Raw genomic sequence first — 13,517 nt, forward strand, 5'->3', positions numbered from 1 at the left:
CTGGAGGATGTTGCAGGCAGCAGAACGTTCTCTGCGGCGTCTCCAGACTGTCACGTCTGTCACACGTGCTCAGTGTGAACCTGCTTTCACCTGTGAAGAGCACAGGGAGCCAGTGGCGAATTTTCCAATCTTGGTGTTCTCTGGCAAATGCCAAACGTCCTGCACGGTGTTGGGCTGTAAGCACAACCCCCACCTGTGGACGTCGGGCCCTCATACCACCCTCATGGAGTCTGTTTCTGACCATTTGAGCAGACACATACACATTTGTGGCCTGCTGGAGGTCATTTTGCAGGGCTTTGGCAGTGCTCCTCCTGCTCCTCCTTGCACAAAGGTGGAGGTAGTGGTTCTGCTGCTGGGTTGTTGCCCTCCTACGGCCTCCTCCACGTCTCCTGATGCACTGGCCTATGGTAGCGCCTCCATGCTCTAGACACTACGCTGACAGACACAGCAAACCTTCTTGCCACAGCTCGCATTGATGTGCCATCCTGGATGAGCTGCACTACCTGAGCCACTTGTGTGGGTTGTAGACTCCGTCTCATGCTACCACTTAGAGTGAAAGCACCACCAGCATTCAAAAGTGACCAACACATCAGCCAGGAAACATAGGAACTGAGAAGTGGTCTGTGGTCACCACCTGCAGAACCACTCCTTTATTGGGGGTGTCTTGCTAATTGCCTATAATTTCCACCTGTTGTCTATTCCATTTGCACAACAGCATGTGAAATTTATTGTCAATCAGTGTTGCTTCCTAAGTGGACAGTTTGATTTCACAGAAGTGTGATTGACTTGGAGTTACATTGTGTTGTTTAAGTGTTCCCTTTATTTTTTTGAGCAGCATATACTAGACGGTGTCTGAAGAAGGCCCAAAAAAATGTCAAGGCTCTAGTCACCCAAATCATAGACTCTTCTCTCTGCTACCGCATGGCAAGCGGTACCGGAGCGCCAAGTCTAGGACCAAAAGGCTCCTTAACAACTTCTACCCCCAAGCCATAAAACTACTGAACAACTAATCAAATGGCCACCTGGACTATTTACCTTGACCCCCCCCCTGTTTTTACACTGCTGATCCTCGCTGTTTATTATCTATGCAGAGTTGCTTTACAAATTACCTTTACTAACTTGTGCCCCCGCACATTGACTCGTTACCGGTACCCCCTGTACATTAATAATTTTTTTATTTGATTTTTTACTTTAGGTTATTTAGTAAATATTTTTTTAACTCTATTTCTTGAACTTCATTGTTGGTTAAGGGCTTGTAAATAAGTATTTCATGGTCAGGTTACCTGTTGTACCTGTTGTATTCGTCAGATGTAACAAATACAATTTGAATAGATTTTGATTTCTCTCTCTCCATCAACTCCATTCAAATTGCATCCAAAATAGATCAGCCTGTTCTAGATTTATTTATATAAATATATTTTATTTTTATATATATATATATATGTAAACTTACGACTTCAACTATATATAGTTGAAGTCGGAAGTTTACATACACTTAGGTTGGCGTCATTATAACTCGTTTTTGAATCACTCCACACATTTCTTGTTAGTTTTGCCAAGTCGGTCAGGACATCTACTTTGCGCATGACACAAATCATTTTTCCAATAATTGTTGACAGACAGATTATTTCACTTATAATTCACTATCACAATTCCAGTGGGTCAGAAGTTAACATACACTAAGTTGACTGTGCCTTTAAACAGCTTAGAAAATTCCAGAAAATAATATCATGGCTTTAGAAGATTCTGATAGGCTAATTGACATAATTTGAGTCAATTAGAAGTGTACCTGTGGATGTATCCCAGTGCCTCTTTGCTTGACATGATGGGAAAATCAAAAGAAATCAGCCAAGACCTCAGAAAAAATTGTAGACCTCCACAAGTCTGGTTCATCCTTGGGAGCAATTTCCAAACGCCTGAAGGTACCACGTACATATGTACAAACAATAGTACGCAAGTATAAACACCATGGGACCACGCAGCCGTCATACCGCTCAGGAAGGAGAGACGTTCTGTCTCCTAGAAATGAACATACTTTGGTGCGAAAAGTGCAAATCAAACCCAGAACAACAGCAAAGATGAAGATGCTGGAGGAAACAGGTAGAAAAGTATCTATATCCACAGTAAAATGAGTCCTATATCGACATAACCTGAAAGGCCCCTCAGCAAGGAAGAAGCCACTGCTCCAAAACCGTCATAAAAAAAGCCAGACTACGGTTTACAACTGCACATGGGGAGAAAGATCATACTTTTTGGAGAAATGTCCTCTGATCTGATGAAACAAAAATATAACTATTTGGCCATAATGACCATCATTATGTTTGGAGGAAAAAGGGGGAGGCTTGCAAGCCAAAGAACACCATCCCAACCGTGAAGCATGGGGGTGGCAGCATCATGTTGTGGGGATGCTTTGCTGCAGGAGGGACTGGTGCACTTCACAAAATAGATGGCATCATGAGGAAATAAAATTATGTGGATATATTGAAGCAAGGAAATGTGGATGCTTGTAGAGGCCTGGAGGGTTGTCTGTCTGAGCTGAGCCCTACAGGTGTGCTGCCATCTGGAGTCCCAACCGTTGAACCAACTTCCTAGATAACAGGCTGTCAGCAAACCAATCACACACTTTGATCTGGTGGCATCCCTCTCTATCTCTCTCTTTCACTTTGTTTGAAAGTGGAGACAGTTGGCAGTGTCTGTGAGACTTAGTGTTGCTGTGTACCACAGGTATGGTGATGCGGGTATAGAATCGTGTGTGTGTGTGTTTTGTGTGTGTGTGTGTGTGTGTACGCATGTGCGCATGTGCTCATGTGTTTGTTTACAGAGGCGTCATGCCCATAGGGGGCACAAGGGCACGTGCCTCCTCAGATATATTCTGTTTTTAAATGAATTACTGAACTTAATTTTTAAACCCTTTTTATAAACCATATATCATAATTATTAAAAAAATAATATAAGTATTTTGCAGAGGGATTTACATTTGAGTAATTTAGCAAACACTCTTATCCAGAGCAATTAGGGTTAAGGGCTTTGCTCAAGGGCATATTGACAGATTTTTCACCTAGTCTGCTGGGGGATTCAAACCGCCGACCATTCAGTTACTGGCCCAACGTTCTTAAGTGCTAGGCTACCTGCCACTCTTTGCCTGGCACCCTGACTGCCTTTTATAAGCATTTGATGCAGTTCTATGTCATTTTACATACCAGATTTGTTTTTATACCACACAAATGACTGATATTATAGGCTAAGAATGAATGGAGAGATAGGCATATGTGTTCATCTTATCATATTTCTCTAATGCCAAATCAGTGTGTCCTGTTTACAATTAAACTATCCCTGTTTGCAAATAATTACATCTGAGAAGTCATTAGGAATCTGAGCATGGTACTTTGAAAAGTTAGGCCTACCAAAAGAGCAGGCCTACCGACGCAGAAAAATGTAAGCTTCATCTCCTGGCTATTCTTCTTCTTGTTGCTTAATCAAACGAGAGGAGGTCACAAGTGTTTCCCTAAAAACTGTCTAGGTTTTAACATCTTGTATTGTACAGAAAGTGAATAGCATAATCAGTTGATAGTGACAGAATTAAATTACTGCCCAAGCAAAGTAAGCCTCTGAATGTCAAAGAAACTAAATAATGATATCCCCATATGTCATGTCTTTCCCGGATATTTTACAGCTTGTTTCTAGCATTAAGCTTTGCGGACCAAAGCGCTGTTATAGATCACTTTATATAATCAGATCCATTTTATTTTCTTTCAAATATGTTTTCCCATTTTATTTACTAAAATCTATTGATATAGCAGCCTATGACCTAATTTCATCTGTCAAATAGGTAGACCTACCTCTTATTTCTTAAATAGGAAGAAATAGGCTCCAACACAAAGTCCTCTTGTTTTTAGTTAAGTCTAATTAAAATGATGGTTGAAATTAATTATGCCTACTTTCAGAACCATGAGCTGTCCTTTTCCGATTGATTTCGCAGCGGCTGTAGCTTCAAGTTTCAGGACCACAATGTAAATTACTAAAAATCTGGGTTATTGTGAGGTCAAAAACTACATTATGGGCAAGGAACATCTTGTTTTGAATAAAATCAATTATAATGGTCGCAAGCGATCAGTTGACCTCCGGTCCTCCTTCTCATCTTCGCTTGCTCCTTCTCAAACTGAACAAAACATAGGCAAGGTCACGCGCAAGATAGTGAATTTTTTTGGACTAGGCCTAATAAATTAAATAAATCTGAAGAAAGCATTTGATCTCCTCCTTAACTGCCACCTTAGCACTACACAGCAGGGGCAGCATCAGGCACACATCAATATATAGCCTAATAAGCAAGTAATTCTAAACAACATTGACATTTCATCAACTACATATCACATGAGACTCCCCTGGACTAGATTTAAATTCTACTCAACACTCCCCTTGACTGAAATTGAAAAGCATGACCCTCCCCCATTTTCCTCCAGGTAACCATTCTGTGAATTTCAATCCATCCCTAAGTGGTTCCTTGCAAGATGACCACGATGTAAAGATATGCTAGGCAGGACGCTAAATACTCTAGTGTGTGCAGACAGTATCGTCAATGGAGGAGCATAGAGAGTGTTGAGTTGATTGTAGCAGGACAAGCAGGAGGTATGTTTGTAAATTAATTTGATCAAGGTATGTAGCCTATTGATTCCTTCTTGTTTCTCTGTAAATCTTATGAAGTTGGCTTTAGCTGGTCATCTCCAAAGCCAACACCTACTTTGGTCGCCTTTCCTTCCAGTTCTCTGCTGCCAATGACTGGAACGAATTACAAAAATCACTGAAGTTGGAGACTTATATCTCCCTCACAAACTTTAAGCATCAATTGTCAGAGCAGCTTACCAATCGCTGCAGCTGTACACAGCCCATCTGTACATAGCCCATCCAACCAACTTCTTACCTCATCCCCATATTTGTTTTTGTTTTTCTACTCTTTTGCACACCAGTATTTCTAGTTGCACATCCTCATCTGCACATATATCACTCCAGTGTAAATGGCTAAATTGTAATTACTTAACCACTATTGGCCTATTTATTGCCTTACCTCCTTACTTCATTTGCTCACACTGTATACAGATGTTTCTATTGTGTTATTGACTGTACGTTTGTTTATTCCATGTGTAACTGTGTTGTTGTTTTTGTCACACTGCTTTGCTTTATCTTGGCCAGGTGGCAGTTGTAAATGAGAACTTGTGCTCAACTGGCCTACCTGGTTCAATAAATGTGAAATAAAAATAAAAAGCTAGCCAGCTAGATAGGTTTTCAATCTCCCAAACTCATAACTAGCTACCAAGCCTTTTCAGGCTGTCAATCAAGTTAGAGTAGCTTGTCTATTTCAGCTGGCATGCCTGTTGGCAAGGTTGCTAAAATACTTTATGATACTATATACCAGTAGTGTTTTCATGATACCAGAAGTTTGACTTCGATACCAGATTTAGTATCACTATACTTGATACCATCACTATACTCGATACCATGGCAAAAAATAAGGTATGCTAGCCAAAGTCACAGAATGGCACTTGATTCAGACAGATAAACACAGTTACTGCTTTGTTCAATCGTTGGGCATCTTTTGAGTTCAATATCATTACATTTGAATTACTTTTACATTAAACATTTATCATAGACAGCCATGAATGCATTAATTAATTAATTATGCACTCAATTTGACTTTGTTTTTACCATTCTAACTACATAACATAATGCAAAAAATGTATCCACAATGCAGGTGAATGCATATTCAATAGGAGTTTGTGCATGCATTGATTTATTGAGCTTGTTTTGGCTGATTTCATGGTGCTACAGATCACAAACAATCTGTCTCCCTTTATGAATTATGGTTTGCCTTCCACAACAAAGTACTAGGGTAGTGCATTGATGTTAGCTTCAGCTGTAATCTAGCAGAGCAGCCTACAAAGCTGGAAGCTACCTGTATCTTCTTCGATTGAAATGTGTTATAGCCTGTATGGACATTGTTTTGAGAACAGGAATTAAGTTTCAACATTTCTACATTTAGTGTCTTATTATTCAAGTGTTTTATCTTCACTGAAGCATGAGTAATTAACTAACATGATGCAGCCCAGACTCCCAGTGTAGGATGGCAGTGAGTAAGTGGAGCAGTCACGGTGCCCACTATAATAAAGGGTCGGCTGTGCTGCAAGACAGGCTTGATCCGTGAGACACATTTGACAGAAGTACCAAAAGTTACAAAAATTCTAGTACCGAAACGTTTTTCATGTTCTAGTATCGAAAAGTACTGAAGTTTCGGTATACTGTGCAACACTGTGTGGAAGTTGTACTAAATTCATAAGGGATAACAGTTTTTAACGAATATGTGCATCATTAATTAAAATGGCAGTTGAACAGGTAAAGATGTATGCTTAGATAATCTATGCATAATGATTATGGCTCTAGATTGCAGGAAAAAGCTGTTTCAGGTGTTTGAAAAATTCACAATTCTCAGACTTCTGGAGGGGCAACTCCTGCTATTAAACACAGACTTTTTCTAAACTGCATTTGTTTGGATGTACAATCATCCATACTGCAGGGCTAGGTGCAGAGCAAGCTAGTTTCCTTTTTATAAACCACACATTTCATTAGAACGCACATTGTCAAGTGCTAACATGATTTGTGCCACAGCTACAGATCCTTTGAAGGCTCGAGAGTAACACTAATGATGATTGTACCGTATGTCTTCACCAACCAGCTAATGGGATACTACTCATAGTTGACAGTTCTCCATCTTATTAATGTTGCAGCTAAACAGGTCACATAAATGTCTTCAGACCAGACACAGCTGCCACAGCATTTTCAGGGCATAATCAATCATTTACCATTTTTTGACCTCCACAGGTAGCCTACCCACAATCATTTGCACCTCAGCTTTATAGTGCGATACCTGAGTGGCATTTACATTCCTCTTTAGAAGTGGGCTGACACAGTGATTGAACCAAATGTTGTATGCTCGTCTGGTTCTTGGTATTCTATGTTTCTTTCTTGAGAGGATTTTTAGGAATGGGAGGCAATCTATGTTTAGACAGTTCTTTTTTGTGTGTTTAAAAAAAAGTTCCTGCTTAACATTCTCTTTTTTTGTTCTCTTTATTCGGTGAACAACTAAGTACCACCATACTACACACTCTGTCATTATCGCACTTTGTCCTGCACAGAGCATGTCACAATAAACCTGTTAAGCAACAGTGTGTCCCTAACTGGCTTTTGTTAACAGAACATTTTACAGGACAGGAGTTAGCTAGCCCACTACTTCAGGCAGAGAGCAGATGTTAAACCTGAGTAGCAGAGCAGGTGTGGGATCCTATGTTTATCTCTATTGAAGGATGAGATCTTTATCCCTAATCTGGAAGGATGAATTTATGTGAATTTCATGACTCAGATTTCAGGCTGTTTGTATTGGAACTGTCAGTCACCAAAACAGGTCAATATTAACATGCTAATCTAGTAGCCAGAATGGAAAACAGCAAATCAATGTCTGTTGACTGTTGGAGGTAATTGTTGGACAGGATAGAATTAGCTTTTATTATAATCTGAAATATGCAGAACAGAGGACACAAAAATAGGTTACACAGGAAATTGTTTGCAAACAAAATTAATTCAATTATAGTACCTATTCATGACAAAGTTGTTGACAATTGTGATATTGTCTTGTGTTACTTTCTGATAATTTTGTTAGTCCTTTACATCTTAAAGGACTTTTGAAAGAAGAAAATTAATTATAATTACATATAAATTAGCCTGTTTTGTGATTGTCCTGCATTTACATTTTTTCTTACTTAGAAACTAAAACCTGGAGGTCAGAAACACAGGAATTGTTGAATTGTTTCATTCTTGTTAATCAACCGCAATCCCAAAGTAATCTAACTAGGGAAAACCTGTCCTAGTGTCCTTATTGCTCATCTTCTTCTGTCTATTTTACACCAATTGTCCTTGAATCAGATAGGAAGTTGTGATACAAGCACGTATATATCAAGTTATTTTGGGCATCAGACCAATCTTATTTTGTTATAAATCTTTGGTCTTAATTAGCTCAAAGATATTGAGGGTTTATGCAGTCCAATCAAAACTATGGTATTCAGTATGTGATGAAAGGTTTTGGCTGATGTATACAGTACTTATGATTATATGTGTGTGTGTGTGTGTGTGTGTGTGTGTGTGTGTGTGTGTGTGTGTGTGTGTGTGTGTGTGTGTGTGTGTGTGTGTGTGTGTGTGTGTGTGTGTGTGTGTGTGTGTGTGTGTGTGTGTGTGTGTGTGTGTGTGTGTGTGTGTGTGTGTGTGTGTGTGTGTGTGTGTGTGTGTGTTCATGTCTTCCTCTGCACTTTGCCTGCTCGAGCACCTACAGTACTGTCTCTCCATTCCTTTCCCTTTACATTGATAAGAGCCTTTGTCCAAAAATGCAGTGAAACAACTTCGGTATAAGCAAACTTATTACCGTTTTGTGATTTAATATTAGTGTTTATTTCTATTAATTTGTAGATTTGTATTTGAAATTCAGTTTAGTTTTAGTTATTTTTCAGACATGATTTACTAAAAACCTTTACATTTTTATATTAGTTAGTTTCAATTTTAGTTTTAGTGTTAGGGACAGAAAGTAGCCTATGCGTGGGAGGCTAGGAGCGATTTATGTGTTGTCAAAATGGCGAAAGTCCTCAATGGCGCTGCCCATGCAAACACAGGCTTTTGGTCACTAGAGGACTCCATATAACTCCATGCCCATGATATAGGTTTGGTTAGGTTTCAATTATTAATCGAGCCTAATGTGACTTGGATTTAAAGGATATGCGCCTAGACTGGTGCAAGAAATAAGGAGGAAACTCTTGCCCATTTTTACACCAATCCAATGTTTTTTTAACTTTAGTAATAGTTGTAAGGAGAATCAAGTACCTTTTACCTTTATTTGACAGAAAGAGAGAGGAAAAAACAACAGATGAAGTCATGGCACATTTGACCTGTTATGTTTATGTAATATTAAACATGTATCATTGACTAACCCCTTCAAATACAGTTAATAAAAACAGCTGCAACAACAGAAAAAAACATAAGCAATACATCAGTTCTTCACAAATCTATCAGTTCACAGCCAGCTTGTGTGTGTTTCTGTTCAACCAAACAAGATTTTCTGGTTCATCTTCAAGAAGACTCAATGTTCCAGAGAGGTGTTAGTTCGGTTTCTCAAGCCTGATGACAGTTGTGCACAGACAGAGAATATTCTCCCCACGAGCGTTTGGGATGCAGTGGCAGAAACCATATCCAGTGACACAGGAAACAGCTTTGGATAAACAGTCATCCTTGCCTGCCAGAACTGGAGAGGTGACTCGGTAAACATGCCCCTCTTTACCTCTTCCAGGTATTTCAGCAGAGCACACAGGGCACTTAAAGGGGAAGTTCACCCAAAAACACTTCGGGGCCCTTTTTGACCACCTGTCTGGCTGTTTGTCAGCCCGTTTTTAGGTCTATTGTTTGTATATTTAGATTTCTGTACTTTTATATCAAAAGGCAAAATGTCCGATATTACCTAAAATGTATTAAACAATGTGTATTTATTGTTACATAAACAACACTTGGTGTCTCTGCATTGAATTGCCAAACAAATGTGTTGTTTAATGTAAAAAAAATAAAAAAATAAAAAAAACTTTGTGCTAGCGCAATGGTCTTCCATATAGTCTGTAATCCAGTAGATACTCTTCTTCGTGCCTCTAAAATTAATAATTATAATTATAGGATGCGAGACGAATGATCGCTCTTACTATTGGTCTTCAAGAGAGGAAGTAAACAAAGTAGGGATGCACCGATATGCCATTTTTGCTCGATATCCATATCCGATATTTTCCTTGACAAAAAACACGATACCAATAACCGATATTTAATTTTTTTGCGGCCTTTTAAGCATTCTAGTACAGTTAAATTGTCACGCCCTGATCTGTTTCACCTGTCCCTGTGATTGTCTCCACCCCCTCCAGGTGTCGCTTAGTTTCCCCAGTGTATTTATCCTGTCTCCCTGTGCCATTTCGTCTTGTATGTTTAGTCAAGTCAACCACCGTGTTTTCCCTGTACTCCTTTTCTATTGTCTTTTGTTAGTCCTCCAGTTTTTAACCACTGCCTTACTCTGGACTACTTTCCCAACTACCTGATCATCCTGCCTACCCTGACCTTGAATCTGCCTGCCCTTCGGTACCTATTGGACTCTGAACTTGTTTTGACCTTTTGCCTGAACACAACCATTCTCTTGCCTACCCCTTTTGGATTAATAAACATTTTAAGACTCCAACCATCTGCCTCCTGTGTCTGCATCTGGGTCTCGCCTTGTGCCTTGATAGTTCGAACTGGCCATGACAGACCCAGCAGACTTGGACCATCTCCGCCACGCTGTCTCCCTGCATGGCGCCACCATTGGGAGACATGAGGAGTTGTTACAGAGCCTTTAGGAAGGGCTCAGTTCCTTGACGGAACACCACGGCCATGGGTTAAAGGCTATTATGGAGCAAATCAAGAAGTTAGCTCAGAGGCTGCCTGCCACCTCTGAAAAAAAACAATCACCCAGTAACTTTTTCCCTATCTGTGGTGAGTTTGTACAGCCTATCCCAGCTCCCCGAGAGCCCTGCTTACCTCTTCTGGAGCGATATTTGGGGAATCCTGGTACCTGCCAGGGTTTTCTTTCTCAGTGCACGCTTATTTATGAGCTACAGCTATCTTCGTTTCCTTCAGACCGATCGAAGCTGGCGTATATTATTACGTTGATGTCAGGAAGGGCACTCTCCTGGGCTACGGCAGTTTGGGAGCAACAATCTGCCATTTGTGGTCATCTGTAGGAATTCATGGCAGAGGTGAGAATATATTTGAATCTCCGGTATCTGGGAGAAAGGAGGCCAGTAAACTGCTTGACTTACATCAAAAGTCCCATTGTGTGGCAGCGGTTGATTTTCGCACGTTGGTCACTGAGAGTCCCTGGAATCAGAGGTCTCTTTTCGATACTTTTCTGCACAGATTATCTGAGGAGGTAATGTTATGCATAACCCATGGTTCTCAAAGCCTGGACCTAGAGAGCTACCATCCTATATGTTATTAATCCAACTGAACCCTAATCAAGCTCACCTGTTAGAGTGAGAACTTACAAGACAGTTGCTCTCCAGGAAAATGTTTGCAAATCCCTGGTCTAACTAATGCCGAGTGACAGTGTGAATGGCATAGTAACTGTAATTGTTGTTTTATGTTTAATAATAACATTAAATTCAATTTTTCCTCCTGGCTACCCCAACCCCGGCCAACAGCTCCGCACCCATCACAGCTACTTGCTCAAGCCTCTCCAGCTTCTCCTTCGCCCAAATCCAGATAGCAGATGTTCTGAAAGAGCTGCAAAACCTGGACCCGTACAAATCAGCTGGGCTAGACAATCTGGACCCTCTCTTTCTAAAACTATCCGCCACCATTGTTGCAATCCTTAGTATCAGCCTGTTCAACCTCTCTTTCGTATCGTCCGAGATCCCTAAAGATTGGAAGGCTGCTGCGGTCATCCCCCTCTTCAAAGGGGGTGACACTCTAGACCCAAACTGCTATAGACCTATATTTATCCTGCCCTGCAAATCTAAAGTCTTTGAAAGCCAAGTTAATAAACAGATCACTGACCATTTTGAATCCCACCGTAATTTTTCCGCTGTGCAATCCGGTTTCCGAGCTGGTCACGGGTGCACCTCAGCCACGCTCAAGGTTCTAAACGATATCTTAACCGCCATCAATACAAGACAGTACTGTGCAGCCGTCTTCATCGACCTGGCCAAGGCTTTTGACTCTGTCAATCACCGTATTCTTATTGGCAGACTCAATAGCCTTGGTTTCTCAAATGACTGCCTCGCCTGGTTCACCAACTACTCAGACAGAGTTCAGTATGTCAAATCGGAGGGCCTGTTGTCCGGACCTCTGGCAGTCTCTATGGGGGTACCACAGGGTTCAATTCTCGGGGCGACTCTTTTCTCTGTATTTATCCACGATGCCGCTCTTGCTGCGGGTGATTCCATGATCCACCTCTACGCAGATGACACCATTCTGTATACATCTGGCCCTTCTTTGGACACTGTGTTAACTGACCTCCAAACGAGCTTCAATGCCATACAACACTCCTTCCGTAGCCTCCAACTGCTCCTAAACACTAATAAAACCAAATGCATGCTTTTCAACCGTTCACTGTATATCTCTGTTACGCACGCCTCTATGAAGAGGGAACGCAACACCCTGCTACAACTAAACTCTCCGTGAAGTGAAAAAGGTATGGACTGTAGGTGCAAGTAAGAATGACAACAGGCAGAATGTGGTACCGTTTACAAGGACTTTATTCCTTTACACGGTAATATGGGGAAAAGGGGCTGGACGGAACCAAAGCAAAGAAAGTAAATCTCAAAGCCCCCCCTCTCCTATCTTACCTGCCTACCCACTACTTACCTAATTTAGCACCACCTGGTGCCCTAACCAAAATACAGGGGGTGGTCCGCCCAGGTCTTACCTGGTGTGCCTAGACAGCGAATATGCTACGGGTATATGTATGCCCGCGGGCCTCTTGCCTAAGCACTCCCTAGGTGCCTTCCCCTTCTCCCCTGGGAACAAATGAAACAGGAGAACAAATAATTTCTCAAACAAACTAAGAAACAAAGGACATCAAATAAGCTCTATCTGAGCAAACAAACTCACTGAACATACCAACTTCCCAGCAATGAACTCCCAGCAAAATCAACCTCTAGCAAAATCTCTCTGCAATGACCTCCCAGCCATCTCTATGCAATGACTATGCAAAACTCCCAGCAAACATCTCTCAGCAATCCCTACCTCCAAAATCTCTAGCAAATCTACCTCCAGCAAAATCTCTCTCCTGAACAGAACACTGGCTTTTATATAGCTTCAGAATGAATGTGTAACTGGAGACAGCTGAGTCTTGACGAGGCCTAGTTTTGCAATAACAAAAGCCAACGCATCCCCAGTTAGTAAACCCGTGACAGAGCGTCAGCAACCACATTCACCGAGCCCTTCACATAAGCGATCTGTACATTATATCCTTGTACAATCAGAGCCCATGCCATAAGGCGGCGGTTCTGGTTGTACATTTGTTTCAAGAACACCAACGGATTATGGTCTGTGAAGACCATTACAGGCAAGGCACTGGAGCCCACATATACCTCAAAGAACTGTAAGGCAAGCAATAAAGCCAGCGTCTCTTGTTCAATTGTAGAGTACCTTGACTGACACGAGTTGAACTTACGGGAGAAGAAACTGACGGGCCGATCCACTCCGTCTTCATCTTCCTGTAAGAGAACCGCACCCACCCCCACTATACTAGCATCTACCTCCAATTTAAAAGGTTTGTCAAAGTTGGGGGCGGCAAGCACTGGGGCACTACAAAGTGTAGGAGATATGATATGCTCCTTCAAAACTTTCAGCGGACCCCGTGGGGTGTGTCCAAACACAAGGTCAGCAGGGCTGAACCCTAAGGACTCTTGTATCGT

General features: G+C 41.3%; 1 protein-coding gene across 1 annotated transcript in view; it reads right to left on the reverse strand.

Annotated features, from left to right (window-relative positions):
* Window positions 1-13,517, reverse strand: part of LOC124040372 (lysine-specific demethylase 7A-like) — an 87,730-nt gene that overhangs the window by 71,855 nt on the left and 2,358 nt on the right. Inside the window, exon 5 of the mRNA XM_046357552.1 lies at window positions 13,249-13,407. Coding sequence (XP_046213508.1) covers window positions 13,249-13,407 — 159 coding nt within the window. The remainder of the gene's footprint in view (window positions 1-13,248; window positions 13,408-13,517) is intronic.

The sequence above is a fragment of the Oncorhynchus gorbuscha genome, linkage group LG01, assembly GCF_021184085.1.
Source record: "Oncorhynchus gorbuscha isolate QuinsamMale2020 ecotype Even-year linkage group LG01, OgorEven_v1.0, whole genome shotgun sequence".
NCBI lineage: Eukaryota > Metazoa > Chordata > Actinopteri > Salmoniformes > Salmonidae > Oncorhynchus > Oncorhynchus gorbuscha.